At 39.8% G+C, this 24590-nt stretch overlaps 1 protein-coding gene across 8 annotated transcripts in view; it reads left to right on the plus strand.

Annotated features, from left to right (window-relative positions):
* Positions 1-1039: 1039 nt before the first annotated feature.
* LOC116316396 (NLR family CARD domain-containing protein 3-like) overlaps positions 1040-24590 on the plus strand; it is a 33158-nt gene continuing 9607 nt past the window's right edge. Inside the window, exons 1-7 of one of the 8 annotated variants that reach the window (XM_039607405.1) lie at positions 1058-1093; positions 4079-4121; positions 17125-18854; positions 19404-19524; positions 21367-21445; positions 21573-21798; positions 21970-23767. In XM_039607405.1, the coding sequence (XP_039463339.1) occupies positions 18836-18854; positions 19404-19524; positions 21367-21445; positions 21573-21798; positions 21970-23767 (2243 nt within the window). In that variant the 5' untranslated portion in view covers positions 1058-1093; positions 4079-4121; positions 17125-18835. Of the gene's footprint in view, positions 1094-3434; positions 4251-16830; positions 18855-19403; positions 19525-21366; positions 21446-21572; positions 21799-21969; positions 23768-24590 lie in introns of those variants that run through there. The other 7 variants (XM_039607406.1, XM_039607404.1, XM_039607408.1 and 4 more) reach the window with 7 other exon arrangements.

Below are 24590 nucleotides of genomic sequence, written 5' to 3' on the forward strand. Positions count from 1 at the left end.
GGACAAAAATTTAATGAATGGCACTCCACATTTTTTTTTTTCATTTCACTTACAGCCTGCTTAAACACACTCCAAACCTGAGTATGAACATGTCAGTGAAGTCAGTGAATCATGCGCGTAATCCATCCAGGTAAGTAAATCCCAAAAAGTTGATTCTGTTCATCTGGAGGTAGCGTTTCCAGTGGGAGAAACGTTTTGTCATCCATCCAAGTGACTTCTGAAGAAGTTGTACTGAGGTGAGAGTCAAATGCAACTTGGCAGGCAAATTTAGAATGACCCAACAGGCTGCTGAGAAATCGTTTTTCTTAGTGTTTTTGTTAATAAACCGCACATCCTGAAGGCCTCAAACAGAACCGGTTTGGTATGATCCCAGATTTGGTCAGACAAACAATAACAGCTTTAAGAGAAAACCATTATTTGAAATTTTTTCTGTAGAACAACAAAGGTTTGAAATAGCAAAACTATTGTTTTTGTAGAATATTTCCACAAATTGTCTTTTTTTCCCCTCTGATGTCAGTTGCTGTGACCACTTTGGATGATGTTGCTTTCTCAGAAGAAATGAGTGGCTGGAGATGACCTTGCTCCTATTTATATGTCATGGTTGTTGGGCTGCAGCCAAGGTTCAAAGTTCTGCTGTTTCTGTACAGCTGCTTGACAAACATCTGTAGTTCAAACTCTTGCTCCTCTGTGGCATCTAACCTCTTGTATTTATAATTGAATAAATATTATAAGTAATTATATAAAGACTATATGTATATGAATATTATATTGATATATGAATTTTATATGAATACAATAAGATAAAGAAATTTATCTTATATTATATTCTTAATATAATTTATTTTTGGTTGTCACACAGTTTATAATGAATTCCAATTGTGTTAATATTCCGTTAATAAACTTCTATATATTCTCTGTGTAGCTATTATTTCTTCTGTTGTATTTCAGACTTAAATGTCTGTTGCCTTTAGAGGGTTAAAGCTAAATCTCCTTCTTCCCACTTTCTTCTCATTTCCTGATTTTAGTGTTTCTGCTTTGCTCTAGTTTGACTTGTTCGTCCAGCCGCACCTCAGACCTTTTCTGCTTTAAACTGGTAAGTGAAAGTTTTTATGGTGGACTAACTCTCAGCTACTTTCTGCTCTCAGTGCTGCCCTGGAAAAAAACTCTGGCTCATTAAAAAAAACTGGAAAATTTTCAGCTGTTTGTGTGAGAAGTTGTATTAAACAGTTAAGGGTTTCCTGTCTGTACATAGATTACCAGTGTAACTCATCAAATACTTGAGGATTTGGCAGGATCCTGGATCTTACTTTTAAGCATTTGTTTATTTGGATGTCACACCAAAATCCATAGTTAAGTTAAATTCAAGTTAAATCTATTTGAGCAGGTTTATTTAGAAAAAGAATAAGCAACAGACTTAAACAGTAACAAAGACATGGCTGCTGCATTTTCATGGGAGCAGATGTCTGATCTTTTTTTTTGGCCACCCCTTCTGTCTTGTTGTCTCTTGCTGTTTTTGCAACGTCACCTTTTCTGTGAGTTATCTCACCAAATTCCTCACAGCCTTCTATCAGAACATTCATAAAAATACACTTTTCCCCTACCGCTCAATTGTTTTTAAAGGGTGAAAACTGCACCTCCCCACACGCACATATTTTCAGTTCCACTTATATTGGCTCTTAGCCAGTGGTTTCACTACCACTTTCTTCTTCATTTACATCATATTTGAGACAGAGACCTCAGAGAGGACTGTGTTGAAATGTTTCGAGTAACAAACCCTTTCAGTACAAGCTTCAATTCTTCAGAAAGCTTCATTTGGCCATCACTAGCAAGAGGCAAAGATAAACTCAAAAACACTCAGTTTTATTGCTGGAAGCAAGGAAATGCAGGAAACTAAATTAAACTGGCCGATAAGCAAACAGAACACACAGTGAGGGATGGAGGAGATAACAGCACTGAACAAAGGAACACACAGGGCTTAAATACACAGAAGGATAAAGAGGGGGAAGCAAAACTGAAAACATTAACATGGGACCCAGACTGTCAAAGTAAAACAGGAAACATAACAGCAATGCAGACCTGACACTGAGACAGAGACAGTAAGAAGCCATAACACTGAACACAGGGAAGGTATATAAACAAAACCTAATACTGGAAATTAGGAGATACTAAAGAACTTAGGGAGCTAGAAATACAGAAACAAAACCCAAGAGACTAACTATACCCTAGACACATAATGAAATAAACAAAATAAAGGAACCAAAAAACACAAAACACTGGGTTGACAACCCAGGTACCCTAACATATCCTCTTCTTCATGTTAAATGGACATACAAATCTTCTTCTACAGAAAATGAGTGCCAATAAGTGCCACCTATTCCAATCAGAGACATGATCAAATAACAAAATGGCCATCAAAAATCTACAAAGAACATGAAGCATATAACAGCAACACTGTTACAAAATTCTTAATCTGGTTGTCATGGTCCTGGGTCATTTGACCCAGTGTTTTCTGTTCCTGTATTTTCATGTCATTTTGTATTATGGTTTATGTTCAGGTTCATTCATAGTCTTAGTTTCTTTTATTCCCTGCCTGTTTAGTTTATTTTCTGTTCCTCAGTTTAGTTAGTTTTCCTTATGTCCAGCAATAAAGCTGTTTTGAGTTTACTTTTCGCCTGCCTGACAAGTCTGTGTTTAGGTCCAATCCTGCTTGCTCAAAACACAGTTCATGACACTGGTGAAATTGTAATTCAGAATCGTTTCTAGCAACAAGGAAGGAAATGATTTCTTTTTAGCACATAAACATATTGTGGTGGTGCAAAAAACTGCATCTTGTCAGATTGAAAAACACAAATTCTGAAGAAGAAAAATATTATCAATCCATTTGAGAATAAAGTCGAAATTTCTAGATAAAGTCATTATTCTATTTCGAGAAAAAAGTTGAAATGTGGAGATTAATGTTTTTTTTCTAAAACAAATTGCCACGTTTGCTAGACCTTCTGAATGAGTAAAATTGTACTTCAGAATCGGTTTTAATAACAAGGAAGGAAATTATTTCTGTTTAGCACATAAAGACAATGTGGTGGAAAAAATGGTGAAGGATGGTGAAAATATGATGCAGAAAGCTACGTCTGATCAGACGAAAATTTTATATAGATGTTTTTTCTCAAAATTATTTTTTGACTTTCATGAAATTCATGAAAATGTCATGAATCATGAAATTTCTACTTTATTCTCAAAGTTATCAACAATATTTTTTTCTTAATGTGGCCCTAATACTCCATTATACTCCTTGACTTAAATTTGGGCTCTGCTTTTTCTCACTTCTAATATGAAGTAATGCAGTCAGTGAGATGAGATGAGGAAAGGTTTCCAAAAAATGTGACATCTGTCTTAAGTCTCTGGGCATTTCTTTTTTCCTTCGCACGCATCTACCTATTTTCCTTGCAGGCTTCCTGATGGGATTCTGGGTCGTCCTTCGGTAGGAAACATAGTTATGTTTGTACTGTGGTGCAGTTATGGATGTAGTAAACTGTTTGGATGTGCTTGGGAAAAGAGAGACTATTATTGCATAAAATAACACTGCATCAGCTGATCGTGAAGCCAGAAGAGGAAAAACCATAGTTTCTGATTCACCATTTGTCACCTGACTCAAACAAGCTCTCCTCCACATTCTTCTCATTTATAAAGTGCTTTAAAAGCCCAAACATTACAGCTAACAGCTGGATTTTCCCGTTTGAGTGCGGCTAGCCAAACAACGAGGGGCCACTTACTGCTAAAGAGACAGAAAGTGACAGTGGACAGTATATCCTAGGGTTTAACATCAAACTCATTGTTGCAGCCAAGGACAGCCCAGAAGTCATCCCTTTAAACTGATTTTTAGTTTTAGTGTTGTTATTTTTCTCTCAGTTATTGATTCTGTTAGTAGTTAATGTGGCAGGATGAATGTTATTCCTCGGTTCAACCCACTTTCAGCCTGGCGCATTAGGGGGCGCTAGTATAAATAGTGGCCATTTGAGCATTCCTGGATCGCTTACCTGTGATCTCCTTTTTGATCACCTGACTTCCCTTGGTGTTGCAGAGATCCTCTGCGGGTTACCCTTCTGAAGCCTCCATCGCAGCTGGTAGGTGTGTTTACTCAGTGTAGTGCGTATATTACCTTACTGGGTGGTAAACAGATATTGTTTTTAGGTCGTAGCTGTAGAAGCCTCCTATGAGCCACTCTGCTCATGATTCATGACGCTGTTTACTCGGTACATAATTCAGTTTTGTTACGATCTCTGCCTTTTATTGTTCTTTTATAGTAAATACTTATTATGCTTTGCAGGAAGTGTGGGCCTTAGTTTTACGCCACGCTACGCTAACTGAAGTGCTGCTGCTTTGCTTTGGTTTGCTTTTACCCTCTGTTCCTGTTGTGAGGTTACTTTTCCTGCTGCTGCCAGCTTTTTTTTTTTTTTTTTTTAAAGTGGACGTCGGCGTGGACAGCGGCCATATGCATGCAGGTGTTGTGCCAGAAAGTGATTGCCGTCCGCGGGAGCGCGCGCAGCTACTTAAAGCTGCAGCGCCCGGATTACTTGCGTTGCCTGCTACTTCCGTGCCACTGATATAACGTGGGGGGGAAGAAAAAAAAAACATTTATGCCTTTGTTATAAGGCAAAGGTATGCATTTATGGAACTTTAAAGTTTCTTGTAACCGAATTGTGACGCTTATCAGAAGGTTGCTTTCAGTGTGTAGCGCTGTCACGAATGACTACACGCATCACGATGGAATAATTAATGCCTACAGGTTTAGTATGTCTACTCTTGTTGTTCATATTTGTTATAAGACTATTGTTTTAACTACTATTCGATAAAGACCTATTGTGCCAGTATCACCATGACTCTCTCTTGTTTGTTCAGAATAACGACTGAGAACATGGCATTTTAACGCTACCAAAAAGTGATTGTGGCCTACAACTTGTCACTGAAACAATATTTCGGCTTCAAACTTGTTGGATATATTCCAGAAGGGTTACATGTCATATATTATATCCAAAAAACTCTCCAAGAACTGCTGAATAACTTGTACAGGAACATTAACATTGATAATATGCCATTTTCAGCCTGCCAAAAAGTGATTATGGTCTATAACTTGTCACTGAAATACTATTTCTGCTTCAGACTTGGCAGATGACATTCAGAAGAGTCATATGTCAAATATTACATCTCAAACAGTTCCTTAGAACTGCTGAAAAACTTTTAAAAGAACATTAATACTGATAATATGCAATTTCCAACCGGCCAAAAAGTGATTAATTTATGTTCATGTTGCTGTGTGCGTTTCTGTGTTGTTAACAACATTATAGTTCAGCTTTGATTGCAATTTGTTTGTAGGATTATTCAATTATTTTGTTTCCTAACATGTTAGCATAGTTACTGTATGCAAAGAATTAATATATATGTTGTTCCATGGTTTACTGGTGTTGAGCTTCCGCTATACCCCCTGTTTCTGGTCTATTTGTTAGTTTATTTTAACTGGTAGTTTCTTCTTTAATTGGATGTAATTGTTGTTCGTTTTTGGTTTTCATTTCAATTAAGAAGTGCTGTATTGGAATGACATTTTTATTACCGTTTGTTTTCTCTTTCCTATTACTTAGTGTTCCTAATGTGTTTAAGCAGATCTCCTCCCACCTGTTTCCATTTGGCCATTATCCTTTTTTTGTATTATTTTTGAATTACAACATTTTTGAAATTTGACGTTTTATGCACAGGTTGAAAATGACATATTATCAGTATTAATGTTCTTTTAAAAGTTATTCAGCAGTTCTAAGGGAATGTTTGGGCTCCTGTGTGTCACATTTAACCCTTCTTGTATGGAGGACCACAAGAGCCACGCGCATCGAAATAAAAAATTCTGTGCTTAATTTTAATAAACTGCATTTCAAAATCCTTTTTCGAATTCCACTTTAATAAAAACATTTTCGAATTGCACTTTAATAAACTGCATTTCAAAAAACATTTTCGAATTCCACTTTAATAAACTGCATTTCAAAAACCTTTTTCGAATTCCACTTTAATAAAAACATTTTCGAATTCCACTTTAATAAACTGCATTTCAAAAAACATTTTCGAATTCCACTTTAATAAACTGCATTTCAAAAACCTTTTTCGAATTGCACTTTAATAAACTGCATTTCAAAATCCATTTCCCTTTCCTGTTCGCTCAGGGATTAACATGTGGATTAGCAGTTGGATTAACAACTTCATTTTAAAAATCCTGCTGCTATTCAAATTAGCCACACCGTGGGATGTAAGGAGCTCTCTGATTGGCTGGTCAGACAGGCTGTCTGCCAGCCTGGATTTTTCTAGCTCATAGCTTCGCCCTGCTACGAAGCATGTGTGCTTGTACAAAGGTATGGGCTCAAAATGTGGTCATAAATATTTTGTACTTGTAAATCAGGATTTGTATGTGTAAAAAGAATTTGTGCGTGCGTAAAAAAGATTTGTATGTGTAAAAAAGATTTGTGTGTGTGTAAAAAAGATTTGTATGTGTAAAAAGAATTTGTGTGTGCGTAAAAAGATTTGTATGTGTAAAAAGAATTTGTGCGTGCGTAAAAAGATTTGTATGTGTAAAAAAGATTTGTGTGTGGACTTAGCCAAAACCCCCTGCAAGTTACAAGTACAATTTTGACCCTATTTTTCTTCCTGTCATCTGATTGGTCAATGTCATGTCAATCACAAATGTAACAATCCAATCAGAGAACAGATGGGTTTGGCTGTCGGAGGGGCACTTTTTGACCTGCAGGTCCTTGAAGGGAATACATGCCCTTTACATGCCAACCCAGCGTTTTCCTTCATCACCACGAAGGAAAACAGTCTGTGGTCGTCCGAGTTTGGTGATTTTTGTGTCACAGGTCTACGTGCTTTATACAGGGACTTCCACAGGCTTTTCAACAGCGCTGCGGACCGCGGGGGGGGCAGTGTTTTGGAAATGACAGTCTTCATTACAAAGCTTTCTTCGTTATGAATTAGCATACATGTTTTTATTGAACATTTGAAGAACTAGCAAAAAAAACCAGAAACTGTTGTAGAGGACATAAAGTCAGAGATAGAAACGACAAGGAGCAGGTGCATCTAGTACAGGTAGAGCTGCTGCAAAACCCACAGAGCTCAGCAGCCAGCGCAACAAATTCTGGATCCTTTGCTTTTAGTTAGCAGTTAGCATTAGCAGCACATCCTGCGTCCGATGTGAAAGGACCTTTATGCTGCGCACTGTGACTCACAGCAATGGTCCCGGGTCAGCCCTGACTTTGTGTTAAACTAATCCTAAAGTAATAATGGTATTTCTAACCACTGACATACCACAACTTTATCCTTTCAACAGCTGCTGAAAGTAAGGGGACCTAGCTGCTATCGGATATTTATATAGAGATCCTCCAGCTTCAAACTGTATTACCCTTCAAGGACCTGCAGTTCAAAAAAAGTGCCCTCCGACAGCCAAACCCATCTGTTCTCTGATTGGATTGTTACATTTGTGATTGACATGACATTGACCAATCAGATGACAGGAAGAAAAATAGGGTCAAAATTCGTACTTGTAACTTGCAGGGGTTTTTGGCTAAGTCCACACACAAATCTTTTTACACATACAAATCTTTTTTTTACGCACGCACAAATTCTTTTTACACATACAAATCTTTTTACGCTTACGCACAAATTCTTTTTACACATACAAATCTTTTTACGCACACACAAATTCTTTTTACACATACAAATCTTTTTACACACACAAATCTTTCTTACACATACAAATCTTTTTTACGCACGCACAAATTCTTTTTACACATACAAATCCTGATTTACAAGTACAAAATATTTATGACCACATTTTGAGCCCATACAAAGGCCGTTCAGCCTCGGGATTTACACTCGGCTCGACACGGATATGTGAAGAATGAAGGGAGCCTGCAGCGAAACGGAGAGCTAACCTCTGACTGAGTGCCCGTTTACTCAGTCTGACCACCTGTTGAAGGTAACGTGCTAACATGGCTAACGCTAGCATCACCCCACGTAGCCCCGTTATTTTAAGATCATCTTAGCTAATGAAAGTTTTACGTCGCAGCTGTACCAGCTCGCTACGTGTTTTGTAAGCTGCTGTGCTCTTCACAAATAAAGCTGGAAGCAGCTCAGACTGTTAGAACCAGCACTGAGGCCTGTTACATTTATACAGTGTTAGAGCAATGGCTGCAACCTACAGCCTTTAAACTAGCGATTAAAATGCTGACAGTAAACTCGTCAGTCCAGATGTTACCACATTACTTTGTGATACTTAGAGTTAAAACAACTGAGACAGGCTGATTAAAATAACAGCTGTCAGTTCTCTCATTCCTTATGTCAAGACTGGAGATCACACTACTGATTTCAGTTCATTTAATATGTGAGTGCACAGATTCATTCTCAACTGGACATAAATGATGATCAAAGGTTGTATATATGATGAATTCATCATATATACAACCATCAAATCCCAGCCTCTAACAGTGCGCTGAATCTTAGCTTTGAATGTCCAGTATATTCTAATCAGTGCAATTTAAGCATTCACTGAACCTACAATATCTACACCTGTGTGGCAAATATGTGGTAAAGATACAGATAATGAAGTTTAATTATTAATACAATATACATCATGAAAAATGAAAGCTGAAATTGATTCAGTTTAGTACTTTTCTCTGTATGTTCTGTGATTATAAAGGCCTTAAATTCTGTGATATATACTGTAAATGATTTTCACAGAGGTCTTAAAGTACTTAAATCACTGCTGATACTCTGGTTGTTTATATTTTCATGTTTTTGTGTCTGTAGGGCTGTTTGATGACGATTTGGACTCCTCTGGGTGATGAGGACACACCCACATCTGTTCCATACTGCAGCCATGGATGGTGTTACAGCTCTGAGTCCGCTTTGGGCCATCAGATGCACACACTGGAAAACCAGCGCCTGTACTTCATGCAGGAGAGATGACCTCAGTGATGTAGGTTCATAAGCAAGTTCAAACATTTCTGGCCTCTTATCACTTAGATTTCTTAATCTTAAAAGTGAATGCATTTAAAGCAGGAACTGCACACCTAGCCATCAGAAGTTTGGCAGCATGAGTACTGTAAAGTTTTGTAGGGCCCTTGTTAAAAATTCCACAAGCACCACACCACATTTGTCATATACAGTTCCATTTTGTACAGTACATTGTTGAAATTATAAACTATATATTCTAGTTATCCACTTGTCAGTAATTTTTGAGTAAATGGATGTCAGTGATAAATCAGTGGTGATTCACCTGCAAATGTTTTTAACAAACTTTGTTTTTGTAGAATTCATCAGCAGCTGTGAAGAGATGTATTTGAATATCTTCTGGTTCCACTTTTCTTAACCTGGAAGCTGAGGATGGCTAATTCCTGACAAGGACACACACCTCAGCGCTTATCATGGGTGTTACATCCTCTGCGCAGCAATTCCAGAGAAAACGAGAGAGCAACGACCACACATTAAGACCAGACAGAAATCTGTCCCTTTCTGGCAGCTGTGGAAACTTCCAATAAGAAAGTTTGCATTCTTAGAACAATGCTGGGTCATGTGTGATGTGTCATTATATGAGGATATTACATTTTAACTTAATTCTGCTCAATTAAGTGTTTTGTTCGTTGATCCAATATGGCAGCTTTTATTGTGCTCCAAGTTAAAACTCATTGTCCTCATGAGCACAGCATCTAACAACTCTCCTTAAAAAGTCGATTGACTTTAACTGGACACAATGGTTTCCAGTGGAGATACATTCATCACTCATCCGTGACACTGGAGAAGTCACCTGAGTGAGTGATAAAGCAATTTTCCATGGAAAATCCAGAGGAACTAAACTTTGTTGTTGTTTCTTTGGGCTCAATTTCAGCTCTAGCAGCATCTCTCAGAAGAAAACCGTTTTGCAAATAATCAGATAAAAAGATTGTTGAACTAGGTGGTATTCTCTGGAGTTTAAGACCAAAACTGAACTCAAACAGTGAATTGACATTAGACTGGAATTCATAAGATGAATAGAAATACTGCTGAAGCTGAATGATTCATTCATGTATATATATGACTTTTTTCCCCAATTCACCAGGTCTGTAAAGTTCAGTATGACTGTGGTACATGATACAAAAGAATAAATACAGAAGAATAAAAACTTTATGTGAATAACTTTACTCTTCTTAAAAATAACTCATAAAACAAGTAAAAGTACAAATGTGTACAAGTTAGAGACTTCCTCAGTAAGTTTACACTCTTTTGGAGTGATTTTAATTGTGTGTTAAAGAGAAAGAGATTAGGAGGTAAAGTAGAGGATGCAGAGTCAATCATCACTGAGGTCATCTCTCCTGCATGAAGTACAGGCGCTGGTTTTCCAGTGTGTGCATCTGATGGCCCAAAGCTGACTCAGAGCTGTAACACCATCCATGGCTGCAGTATGGAACAGATGTGGGTGTGTCCTCATCTCCCAGAGGAGTCCAAATCGTCATCAAACAGCCCTACAGACACAAAAACGTGAAAATATAAACAACCAGAGTATCAGCAGTGATTTAAGTACTTTAAGACCTCTGTGAAAATCATTTACAGTATATATCACAGAATTTAAGGCCTTTATAATCACAGAACATACAGAGAAAAGTACTAAACTGAATCAATTTCAGCTTTCATTTTTCATGATGTATATTGTATTAATAATTAAACTTCATTATCTGTATCTTTACCACATACTTGCCACACAGGTGTAGATATTGTAGGTTCAGTGAATGCTTAAATTGCACTGATTAGAATATACTGGACATCCAAAGCTAAGATTCAGCGCACTGTGTTAGAGGCTGGGATTTGATGAATTCATCATATATACAACCTTTGATCATCATTTATGTCTAGCTGAGAATGAATCTGTGCACTCACATATTAAATGAACTGAAATCAGTAGTGTGATCTCCAGTCTTGACATAAGGAATGAGAGAACTGACAGCTGTTATTTTAATCAGCCTGTCTCAGTTGTTTTAACTCTAAGTATCACAAAGTAATGTGGTAACATCTGGACTGACGAGTTTACTGTCAGCATTTTAATCGCTAGTTTAAAGGCTGTAGGTTGCAGCCATTGCTCTAACACTGTATAAATGTAACAGGCCTCAGTGCTGGTTCTAACAGTCTGAGCTGCTTCCAGCTTTATTTGTGAAGAGCACAGCAGCTTACAAAACACGTAGCGAGCTCGTACAGCTGCGACGTAAAATTTTCATAAGCTAAAATGACCTTAAAATAACGGGCTACGTGGGGTGATGCTAGCGTTAGCCATGTTAGCACGTTACCTTCAACAGGTGGTCAGACTGAGTAAACGGGCACTCAGTCAGAGGTTAGCTCTCCGTTTCGCTGCAGGCTCCCTTCATTCTTCACATATCCGTGTCGAGCCGAGTGTAAATCCCGAGGCTGAACGGCCTTTGTACAAGCACACACGCTTCGTAGCAGGGCGAAGCTATGAGCTAGAAAAATCCAGGCTGGCAGACAGCCTGTGTCTGACCAACCAATCAGAGAGCTCCTTACATCCCACGGTGTGGCTAATTTGAATAGCAGCAGGATTTTTAAAATGAAGTTGTTAATCCAACTGCTAATCCAACTGCTAATCCACATGTTAATCCCTGAGCGAACAGGAAAGGGAAATGGATTTTGAAATGCAGTTTATTAAAGTGCAATTCGAAAAAGGTTTTTGAAATGCAGTTTATTAAAGTGGAATTCGAAAAAGGTTTTTGAAATGCAGTTTATTAAAGTGGAATTCGAAAATGTTTTTTGAAATGCAGTTTATTAAAGTGCAATTCGAAAATGTTTTTATTAAAGTGGAATTCGAAAAAGGTTTTTGAAATGCAGTTTATTAAAGTGCAATTCGAAAATGTTTTTTGAAATGCAGTTTATTAAAGTGGAATTCGAAAATGTTTTTTGAAATGCAGTTTACTAAAGTGCAATTCGAAAATGATTTTATTAAAGTGGAATTCGAAAAAGGTTTTTGAAATGCAGTTTATTAAAGTGGAATTCGAAAATGTTTTTTGAAATGCAGTTTATTAAAGTGCAATTCGAAAATGTTTTTTGAAATGCAGTTTATTAAAGTGCAATTCGAAAATGTTTTTATTAAAGTGGAATTCGAAAAAGGATTTTGAAATGCAGTTTATTAAAATTAAGCACAGAATTTTTTATTTCGATGCGCGTGGCTCTTGTGGTCCTCCATATTCTTGATGATACCCAACAAGTTTGAAGCAGAAATATTGTTTCAGTGACAAGTTATGGTAATGGCCTGTATTTGTATAGCGCTTTACTAGTCCCTAAGGACCCCAAAGCACTTAAGTTATAGGCCACAATCACTTTTTGGCCGGTTGGAAATTGCATATTATCGGTTTTATTTTTTCCTTAAAGATTATCCAGCAGTTCTAAGGGACTGTTTGATATATAATATTTGACACATGACCCATCTGAATGACATGCAGCAAGTTTGAAGCGGAAATAGTATTTCAGTGACAAGATATAGGCTGCAATCACTTTTTGGCAGGCTGGAAATGGCATATTATCAATGTTAATGTTCCTTTAAAAGTTATTCAGCATTTCTTAGAGACTGATTGGGATATGATGTGCCACATATGATTCTTTTGGATGATAACCAACAAGTTTGAAGCAGAAATATTGTTTCAGTGACAAGATATAGTCCATAATCACTTTTTGGCAGGCTGAAAATGGCATATTATCAATGTTAATGTTCCTGTACAAGTTATTCAGCAGTTCTTGGAGAGTTTTTTGGATATAATTTAGTTTAAAAGAAAAAGGAAAAAAAGAAACTAGTAATATTAAACAATTGTCACACCTTATTAACTGCATCCAGAGGGAGATGGTGGTTTATAAAAGATTAGATTATAGCCAATCTACACCACATGCATTTCAGAGTTTCGTGGCTCAAGAGTTGGGCGTTCGCCTTGTAATCGGAAGGTTGCCGGTTCGAGCCCCAGCTCGGACAGTCTCGGTCGTTGTGTCCTTGGGCAAGACACTTCACCCGTTGCCTACTGGTGGTGGTCAGAGGGCCCGGTGGCGCCAGTGTCCGGCAGCCTCGCCTCTGTCAGTGCGCCCCAGGGTGGCTGTGGCTACTATGTAGCTTGCCATCACCAGTGTGTGAATGTGTGTGTGAGAATGGGTGGATGTCTGGATATGTAAAGCGCTTTGGGGTCCTTAGGGACTAGTAAAGCGCTATATAAATACAGGCCATTTACCATTTACCATAATATATGACATGTAACCCTTCTGGAATATATCCAACAAGTTTGAAGCCGAAATATTGTTTCAGTGACAAGTTGTAGGCCACAATCACTTTTTGGTAGCGTTAAAATGCCATGTTCTCAGTCGTTATTCTGAACAAACAAGAGAGAGTCATGGTGATACTGGCACAATAGGTCTTTATCGAATAGTAGTTAAAACAATAGTCTTATAACAAATATGAACAACAAGAGTAGACATACTAAACCTGTAGGCATTAATTATTCCATCGTGATGCGTGTAGTCATTCGTGACAGCGCTACACACTGAAAGCAACCTTCTGATAAGCGTCACAATTCGGTTACAAGAAACTTTAAAGTTCCATAAATGCATACCTTTGCCTTATAACAAAGGCATAAATGTTTTTTTTTTTTTTTTTTTTTTTTTCCCCCACGTTATATCAGTGGCACGGAAGTAGCTGGCAACGCAAGTAATCCGGGCGCTGCAGCTTTAAGTAGCTGCGCGCGCTCCCGCGGACGGCAATCACTTTTTGGCACAACACCTGTTATGGGAGTCGGCTGGCGTGCATATTGATTGACTGGATGATATCCTGCGCAAATTTGCGTAACTTCCCTAAACCCAACACCCCCTAGAATTACTGGCTTTTTTATTTTCTGGTGCAAGTCCCGAGGTGTTAAGCACCCCTGCTGAGATTTTCACAGGTTGTCAGCTTGTTTCTCCTACAGCTTTTGTTGTACAAACCACCCGTTGTCCTTGAGGCCTGGCACATTTGCATTTGCTCACTCAGAGTTGCTCAGATCCAAGGCAGGCCAAACCTCTGTGTTACAACTTTCAGAAATGCCTGCCGTATCTATACAAAATATCCCACACATTGACTGACCTGCAAATATAAAAGACACACATTCACACCTTCCTTGACTCTCAGCACAGATCTTCCATTGTTCCATCGTCACTGTGTATGTGACGGAGTGGCATTGCTTGCCTACAGCACAGTGCTGTGCATAAAAGCAGACCGACCCAGGCCGGAGAATCATTTCTTGTTCGCATTTCTGAGAACGCACATCAGGATGGCCTCCGTATCACTGCCACGCAGGAAGAACCTCTCCACGCAACAGGCTTTGGCCTTACTTCGGGAAATGGACGAAGCAGATTCTGATGGAGGAGAGGTTTCATTTGTCCAGCAGGCCACTGATACCTCTTCAGAAGAATCTGAAAATGAGACGGAACAAGAACCCAACATGCCTCCACGGAAGAGGCCCCGTGGTACTGGGAAGCCCAGCCAGAACCACACGGCAAAAGACGGCACTGTGTGGGTTGAGGAGGACATTGGAATGCCCAGTGCAGAAGCAAATCGTTTCGTGCTTCACTGCGCAAGCTGGACCCACAGAGTCTGCTAAGGTTTGTCACTGCCATATTAGATATGATATTTATATAAACCCATTTAGAGTGAGGTTCATGTAAATTTACCATTTTCTATTTGTTTATCTTCCGACAGCGTAAAGTTACAAGTGTGCTCCAAAGCTTCCTTTGCCTGTTAGACGTGGGAATGCTGCAGACCATCAGAGAGTGCACGGTACATCAAGCCCGCAGAACAGAGCCGGACTGGAATTTGGCAGTTCATGAACTTATGGCATCCATTTCAATCCTGTTTGTAAGAGCAATCATGTGTCCTGTTGGTGCCATTGTGGATTGCTGGTCAGAAAGTTTTCTGGTGCCACTAATCAAAGAGACAATGCCCCGAGAGATTAATTTCAATTATGCAACACCTTCGATTTGATGACAGGGACACGTGGGCAGAACGGGTGAAAACAGACAAATTTGCAGTGATCTCCGACATCTGGACACGCTTCAACGAGAACTGTGCTAAGAGTTTCACTCCAGGGGAACACATGACCATAGATGAACAGCTGTTCCCTACCAAGGTTCGTTGTCCATTCACACAGTATATTGCAACCAAGCCAGACAAATTTGGGATCAAGTTCTGGATGGCCACAGTTTGGACACCAAATATGTCTGCAGTGCATCTCCTTACTTGGGAAAGGACCCCAGTCATCAGAAGGGAGAGAGGCTGGCAGAGAACGTGGTCATGAAACTGATGGAGCAGTTTTTGGATGGTGGAAGAAATGTCACAACGGACAATTTCTTTACTTCACTGTCACTGTCGCACAGACTGCTGCAGCGCAAAACAACATTACTGGGCACGGTGAATAAAGTCCGGCGTGAACTTCCTCAACTTGCAAAAGATACTGCAAAGCGAGAGGTATTCTCCACTTCAGTGCTTAGAAGTGGCAGTGTCTCCTTGACAATTTATGCACCTAAAAAAAAACAAGACTGTGTGTGTTCTAAGTTCCATGCACCAAGACGTGACGGCAGAAAGAGGAAACCCAACACGATCACAGACTACAACCACATGAAGGTATGTGAATGTGTGTACAATTTTACACCAGTGCTACAATGTTTTCTGATGTGTGCTATACAGGCCTATAGAAAAACATATACTCATGACTCTCTCGCTCTGCTTTTACAGTGTGGTGTAGGCGTGTTGGACCAAATGGCACGGATGTATTCTGTAAGATCAGCAACACGCAGGTGGCCAGTAGCGGTTTTCTACAATATGCTGGACCTGGCGGCAGTGAATGCCTACATTTTGTACAAGGCATGTACAGGGTGGACAGGCAAAGAAGATTGTTTCTGCGTCTTCTAGCTCAGCAACCGTAGCAGATTCATGCAGCACAAGGAAATCTTAGCACAGAGGCAGGCTGCTGCAGCTGCTGTGCCAGGGACTGTAAAGACAACGCAGTGCCAGGTGCAAGAGAGCTGCAACAGGAATCGCAGCAGATTTACCTGTGCAACATGTAAGAAATTCACCTGTGCCAAATGCAGGGATGATGGACACTGGGTCTGCAAACGCTGTAAAGTTTGAAACACTGAAATAAAACAGACTTGTGTACCCATATATTGTGAATGTCTGTCTTTTGTATGTAGGTTGTAACACAGAGGTTTGGCCTGCCTTGGATCTGAGTAAACAAATGCCAATGTTATATATACACACACACACACACACACACACACACACACACACACACACACACACACACACACACACACACACACACACACACACACACACAGCAAATCTGCATTTATTTGTCCCACAAGTGGAAAATCTGCATTGTCATTGCAAAAAAGTGGACAGAGCAAGGTATAGAAAGTGCACTATACAAACATTTTTTTTTATGTGTGTGTGTGTATAACTAGACTTTATGCATATTATATAAGGTGTGGCTATATAAATATATGTACAACTCTGTGTATATAGGTTTATGGACAGGCATGCAGGCAGGTAAGGAAGGAAAGTAGCCTTGCAGGGAAGGAAAAACTTGAATCTCTCATGGTTAGGGGTTGGGGGAGGGTGTGTTTGCACAACAAAAGCAGGAGAACAATGGAGCTGAAGACCTGTGAAAATATCAGCGGGGTGCCAAGAGGTGTTAAGGTCGGGGGGAATTTACGCAAATTTGCGCAGGCCAGTAAATCTAGTAGTAGGGACTTGCACCAGGGGAAAAAAGGCTCAGTAATTCTAGTGTTAATTTATAGTCGGGCAGACGGCAAGTTGCAGCAATACGGCAATTCCGTTTGCTCCAGATTTTAAAGTTTTATCTAGATTGTATGTTGTTTTTCTGTTGTTTTTGATTTGTAGTTTGGGTTTTTGTTACGCCACTGGTGGGAGGCCCTTTTTCTAGCTGCAGATCACCAGTGTGGTCCTGCAGTTGGGTTATCCCCCAGCGTTCCATATTAGTTTTGTTGTAATATATTAAAATTTTCTTTGTTTCTTTTATTCAGATGCGGAGCGCCGACGTGGAGGAGACTAGGGTGCTTTGGTCGTGGGATCCTTTGAGTGTACACACCTGCCTTGTTTAGTTTATTAGTGTGAGTGTGTGATAGTGTGCTGCACTTGTTTTCTTTTCTTTTTTTTAGTTTGTGCGTGGCATCCCTGCCCCTCCACTGGTAAGCCTCAGCTCTGAATACCTCTTTTAAGCATATTTGTACATTGATATTTATGATTGTGCTTTTATACGTTGTTTTAAATAATTATTAATAAATTGTTAAACTGTTTTATCATTGAACCTCGTCTCTGTACTGAGTATAGCGAACCTAAGTGCCTTTTTGGTGATTTAGTGTTACTTCCAGTATTCTCTGGGTGAAATTCCCAGGGTGGCGTTGTCTTTTAAACTGTGAAGAGTATTTACTTTATTCCCACCTCGTGCTGCCACATTAACTAACATAAACTAATGTAATGCTATTGGCAGTCTAATGACAGCAACTGTCATGTTACGTACTGACAGAAGATAGCGCTAAACATGTTTTTAAAACTTTGAGTACTTAATTCCTAAATCCAGGTACACAGTGTAACAACCGTTGTTGCGGCATAGCACCACTAGGGGATGTCTTTCCACTTGTGGTAGGAGAGGAGACCCCTAGAGAGTGTGCGGCCCATAGCCATTAGAGACAAGCATGTTGCTGTCTCCTCACCTGTGAGTGAGGAAGACCTTACCCTTGTAACAGTATAACTCAGGTACCTGTGTTCAGGACATCTAGACCAGCTATAGTACTGCCTCGGAGACCTGGCTAGTATAGTCTTGTTAGTTATTGGTACCTGACTAGCCTCTGAGTGGTCTGATTAACTTCCTGGTGCACACCCGCTAGCCCTGCTTGCCGCTCTACACCCAAGAGATCACTGTTACTACAGACAGTGTTACATCTATGTCAGTTTTTGAGAGCAGGGTGTTGCTGCATCAGAAGGCGATATGGCAGGTGATGGTTGCTCATGTGGCAGATGTGGCCAAACCATTGCAGTCGTCCCTTCTGGATCAGCTCTTCCTGGCTTCCTGGTGACATTGGGCTGCTGGTGACATTGACTACGTATCACGCTGTTGCTGAGATGGTCACAGAGGGACAATTGGAGAATCTGACGCAAACAGCGCATTTGGAAGACCTCGAGTTTGTTGAGGTCGTGCTTGAGGATGACCCAGACCGCAGATCCATAGAGAAGAATGGGCAATACCAGTGTGCATTACAGGCAGATTTTGGTGATGAGGGTGACGTTTGTGTTCTTCCAGATTCACCATCGGAGGGAGGCAAAAGCCGCCAATTGACCGATTCTTGACTGTATTTCAGCTATTGATGCCACTTTCTTTTCTTGCACCAGTGAGCCGAAGTATTTGGATTCCTGCGCTTGTTCAATTTTCACGCCTTTGAGATGCACGGTGCCTGGCGACCCGTCAGTAGTAAGGTCTTCTCGAAACTGATCTGGTGGCCATATGGTTGAGCAAATTGGGCGACGTCGTGAAGGATGCTTTCCTCTGCAATTTTTTGCTCTTCTTCATCCACTTCATCTAGATCAGCTAGTAGGGCAAAACAATTCAACAAAGCAAGTTGGAATTCTTGGCGGCGTCCATTGTCTGTGAGCTGTTTCCTGTCCAGCCTGGGCGACCTAGGTGACGTCCACTTAGCGTGCTGGAGTTTCAAGGTAGTGATCGGAGCCACAGTCTAAATGAGGACAACCATCTGGGGTGGGAAAAAATTATTTTAAGACTGTGGCTTAAATGTAAAACTAAAGTTTACCAGTTACATAGAGCAAGTAAGATTTTAATGTTTTGCTCAGCTTGGGTCTCATTTTCTCTTCCTGCTAAACAGATGTTACACTTTAACACTTCCTCTGTTAAAGCTTTGAGATCCTCTGAAGTCAAATTAGTTCATCATCAGCCTAAAATTTTCAAACTAATAAACGATGTAACCAAAGCAAACTATGTTACACTCCAACCTTTATTTCACTTTAATGATTTCAGATCCCTAGCTAGCTAGAAAAAGCAGGTTTTGATTATCACTCATTTCTGTTCCACAGAGGAATGGTATTCTTTTGCTTTAGTCTTTTTTTCTTTTCTTTTTTTTTTACTTGTTCTATTAGCTGTGTATCAAGGATTTTTACAGCATGTTCAACAATTCTGCTTTTCCTGTCTCAGAGTTCAGACTGCAGAGACATAAAGCCAACAATTATTTTCCAAATGAGTTATATTTAATCTGATGGAATATTTTTTCTTTCTTTTTTTTTGTCTTTTTAGTTTTTATCAGGATGCAGCAACAGAGAGCAGAGTGCTCTAAACATAGTTGTGTGTCCATGAAAAGTGAGCAGTCTATGGATAAACCTGCTGTGTTTAAAGATGAACAACATCCCGATGTACGGTAAGCATTAAATATATATAAAAAGTTTACCTTGATTAGAGCAGGGATATAAAACAAAGTGTTGAGGAACCAGGACAAAGTAGTGTGGCAGCTTAGTGTGTTATCAATGGCATACGTGGTGACTCTGGTTCCAGCTGCCTTCAGATCATTAGCAATCTCCTCCTGTGTAGTTTTGAGCTCATCCACCACCTTTCTTCTAATCATCCTCACCCAATAAGGCAAGATCTTGCATGGAGCTCCAGACTGACGGGGACTGTTGGGAGGATTCGGCATCACCTGATCTAGGACTAACTCTATGCTTTATCAAAAAGGAGTGTTTTCATCCTATTAAAAGTAGTCTAGTAAGGGTGTCTGTCAGCTCCCAAACTATCAGCTGGTTCCACAAAAGAAAGGTGAAGACTCTGCCTCCTATTGTTCCTATAAATACTGTACGGAACCACAAGTACTCTAAGATTGCAGTGTATATATGGCTCCTTTTGGTGGTGTGTGGGTTTTTTTTTTTTTTTTTTTTTTTTTTTTTTTTTTTGGGGGGGGTGATGTGGTACTGTGAGGTCTTTAAGATAAGATCGGGCCTGATTATTCAAGGCCTTGTTTGTGAGGAGTAGAATTTAAAATTTGATTATAGATTTAACAGGATGCCACTGAAAAGAATCTAATATGCGAGATGTGTTCTCAAGGTCAAGCTTTTTCCATTTACATTTTGCTCTTCCCCTCATATGGAGTGAAGTAGCAAGTGCAGTAAGCATTTTTGGTTTTCATTCCCACATCACCAACTGTTAGTGTCCCCTCCTTTATAGCCTGGTTGTAGCTCATAGTCTTATTCCCTCAAGTGAGGAAACACGTCTCGTGGAATTTTGTAAATAAAGTCTGCAACACTGAAAGAGCTGTGATCAAACTATTTAATACTGCACACAGGAGAACACACAGACACATCAAAACATAACAAGTTCATAGTAATGGGCGTTCTAACCTCGGGGCATTGCAGCGCCCCTTTTATAACATTGCACAAACTCTGTGTATCTTTTCAGTTACGACAGTCTTTTGTCCAACCCGGGCTGTTGCTGAACAGAAGACTCCCACTATCTTCATGAGCTTCATCCTTCTGAGCAAAACAGTTAGCAGATAACATAGTGGAACATTGTTAGGCCTAGCTAAGCAGTTTTCACAAGGTCATGTTGACACATACTTGCTTCATCTTAAGCAGGCAAAGGTTATAAAAAAAAAAAAAAAAAATCATACAGTAAGATTCTAAACACATAAATCTAAACGTAAGGATGAACTAGATTTTTTCCATAACACAAGTATGTTGTGTCCACCTTTAGCAGGAAAAGGTTTCTTGCATATTTTGAAAAAATATTGCTTTGTTGTAAATCTGACCTCTTGTAGTTCCCTACTAGGTCGTCATTGGAGACTAGCATGTGGCATGCCTAAATATTTATACCAATATTAACACAATTTAATATGATATTTCATCTCTAAACAGCCAACCTAACATGTCTAACCTTATGATCCATCATGGTGTAAAACCTTTTCAGTAGGCTTCTGATGGCTGTACTCTTTGCATGATGCTCTGCAGATCAATACTCTTGATGCGGCAAAGCCTCTATGCTCTACATGTATAAAGCAAGCTCTCCTTGCTTCTGACAATGATCCACCAGCTTCTTATATTTCCTGTACAGAGCTATGTCACATTGTGTCCTTCCTTTGAAGGGTAAACAGCAGTAGCTTTGCACATCCTCATGTCTGGAAAACTCTCTGAAAAAATCTCATCATTTGCTTCTTAAAACGTTCTGCACAGAGTTGAATCATTAAGTTCCCTTAAACATTATGTTTTTTCCACAGACTTCTGCAGAAGAGCTCAAATGTTTCCGGGGATCTGTCTGCTTTGGGGGAGCGTAAACAGTTAAATACCATATTTTGGGTGGGTATATATCGAAACTTACTTTTCAGCTATTAAAATAGTCCACAATTCTCTGTTTAGACTTGCAGGCTTTTAGACTCTGCAGTCTGCCAGTTTAAATTAAAAATTAAGTTTCTTTCATTTCCAGATGCTCAAGTCAGAAATTTTTACTTTCATTCGGAAAGAGCTAGAGAAGATGCAAAAGCTTCTGAGCTCAGATTGTCCAGAACACTTTGAAAATCAGTTGAAGGATGGGGATTTCTTGGAGGATGAGGACGAGGAGAGCAGCAGCACCAGAGATGCATTTTTGAGGATCACAACGCACTTTCTGAGGAGAATGAAACAGGAGCAGTTGGCTGACTGTCTACAGAATAGTAAGCAGATTTCTCTAAAGATTTTAGTTACTAGATACATTGAATATTTATTAATCTGTAAGCAGATAGACCAACTTATGTTCAAACACTCATTCTTTAGTAGACTGAAACGTTAGACTATTTACAGAATAATTTATTAATCAATCTTATTTGGTTTTGTTTGTTTTTCAGAAACTTTGACTGCAGTTTGTCAGCGTAAACTTAAATCTAAGCTGAAAAAGAAATTCCAGTGTGTATTTGAAGGGATTGCTAAACCAGGAAACTCAACCCTTCTGAATCAGATCTACACAGAGCTCTACATCACAGAGGGAGGGACTGCAGAGGTCAACGATGAACATGAGGTCAGACAGATTGATTTGGCCTCCAGGAAACAAGACAGACCAGAAACAACAATCAGACAAGAAGATTTTTTTAAAGCCTCAACTGGAAGAGATAAACCAATTAGAACATTTCTTACAAAGGGAGTTGCTGGCATTGGTAAAACAGTATTAACACAGAAGTTCACTCTGGATTGGGCAGAAGAGAAAGCCAACCAGGACATCCAGTTCACATTTCCAATCACTTTTAGGGAGCTAAATGTGCTGAAAGAGAAGCAATTTAGCTTGGTGGAACTTGTTCATCACTTCTTTGCTGAAACCAAAGAAGCAGGAATCTGCAGCTTTGAAGATTTCAAGATTGTATTTATCTTTGATGGTCTGGATGAGTGTCGACTTCCTCTGGACTTCCACAACACTGAAATCCTAACTGACCCTAGAAAGTCCGCTTCAATGGATGTGCTGCTGACAAACCTCTTTAGGGGGAACCTCCTACCTAATGCTCACCTCTGGATAACCACACGACCTGCTGCAACCAGTCAGATCCCTCCTAGGTGTGTTGACATAGTAACAGAGGTCAGAGGGTTCACTGACCCACAGAAAGAGGAGTATTTCAGGAAGAGATTCAAAGATGAGGAGCAGGCCAGCAGGATCATCTCTCACATCAAGACATCACGGAGCCTCCACATCATGTGCCACATCCCAGTCTTCTGCTGGATCACTGCTACAGTTCTGGAGGATGCACTAAAAACCAGAGAGGGAGGAGAGCTGCCGAAGACCCTGACTGATATGTACATCCACTTCCTGGTGGTTCAGGCCAAAGTGAAGAAGGTCAAGTATGATGAAGGGGGTGAAACAGATCCACACTGGAATCCAAAGACCACAGCAATCATTGAGGCTCTGGGAAAACTGGCATTTGAACAGCTGCAGAAAGGAAACTTGATCTTCTATGAATCAGACCTGAGAGAGTGTGGAATTGACATCAGAACAGCTTCAGTTTACTCAGGAGTGTTCACACAGATCTTTAAAGAAGAGAGAGGACTGTACCAAGACAAGGTTTTCTGCTTCATCCATCTGAGCATTCAGGAGTTTCTGGCTGCTCTTCATGTCCATCTGACTTTCTTCAACACTGGAGTCAATCTGTTGCAAGATCAAGAAACAACCTCCAATACGTCTGAAATAAGAGAATGTACAGAGACGCACTTCTACCAAAGTACTGTTGACAAGGCCTTACTGAGTCCAAACGGACACCTGGACCTGTTTCTCCGCTTCCTCCTGGGTCTTTCCCTGCAGACCAATCAGGCTCTCCTACAAGACCTCCCAACACAGACAGGATGTAGTTTACAGACCAATCAGAAGGTGGTCCAGTATATCAAGGAGAAGCTCTGTGAGAATCTGTCTGCAGAAAGAATCATCAATATGTTCCACTGTCTGAATGAACTGAATGATCATTCTCTAGTGGAGGACATCCAACAGTCCCTGAGTTCAGGAAGTCTTTCCACAGATAAATTGTCTCCTGCTCAGTGGTCAGCTCTGGCCTTCATCTTGCTGTCATCAAAAAAAAAGCTGGATGTGTTCGACCTAAAGAAATACTCTGCATCAGAGGAAGCTCTTCTGAGGCTCCTGCCAGTGGCCAAAGCCTCCATCAAAGCTGTGTAATTTCACAAATATATTTACTGATTCTGATTTCAATCCTTTGTACACCTTAACATCACAGTATTTCTTTAAATAACTTTTACATTCATTAATGCAGTGGTTCCCAAACTTTTTTTGCTGGGCCCCCCTTTGTTTTACAAGAAAAATGTTCGCACCCCCCCGCCCTTCTCGCGCGTGCACGTGCGCACGCACACGCACCCACCCATATTTTGCTCCATTGTGGTTTATTTCACACCTCAAACATTTAGTAAACAATTAAGCAAATACAAGTAATCTGCAATAAATTACAGGTAGTAAGAAAATAAACTACTAACTCTTTTACGCTACATCCGCACCTACACTGCGTTGTTTTGTTTTTTTTTTTTTAAACGCAGCTGTTTCGTCCACACGTAAACGGTGTTTTGATTCACCGAAAACGGAGATTTTTTTTAAAACTCCTTTTTTGCGTTTAAGTGTGGACGAGGAATACAGAGTTTGTCCCGCAACGTCAAAGGTATGCGCCTTTTTTTTTTTTTCACGTCACGCTGTGCGCCACGTTATTGTTTACATGAGATGAATTGCAGAATGGCAGATAGTCAGAGACAAAATACTGTTAATCTATCTTCAGGTTTTACACGCTTACATACACACACGCAGTTACTGTCCCTCCATTTACAAAGGCAGAGGAGTCACGCTGTGATTATTTTACATGTAGTTGTTTTTTTCCTGTGTAATATTCAACATTGCTATCAATACATTTGTCAACAAATGCCTCTCTGTGCAAAATGGGTTTAAATACATAAACAACTGTGGGATACTGTTTGTCCGTGATTTAGACAGGGG

Source organism: Oreochromis aureus, linkage group 23, assembly GCF_013358895.1.
Source record: "Oreochromis aureus strain Israel breed Guangdong linkage group 23, ZZ_aureus, whole genome shotgun sequence".
NCBI classification, from domain to species: domain Eukaryota; kingdom Metazoa; phylum Chordata; class Actinopteri; order Cichliformes; family Cichlidae; genus Oreochromis; species Oreochromis aureus.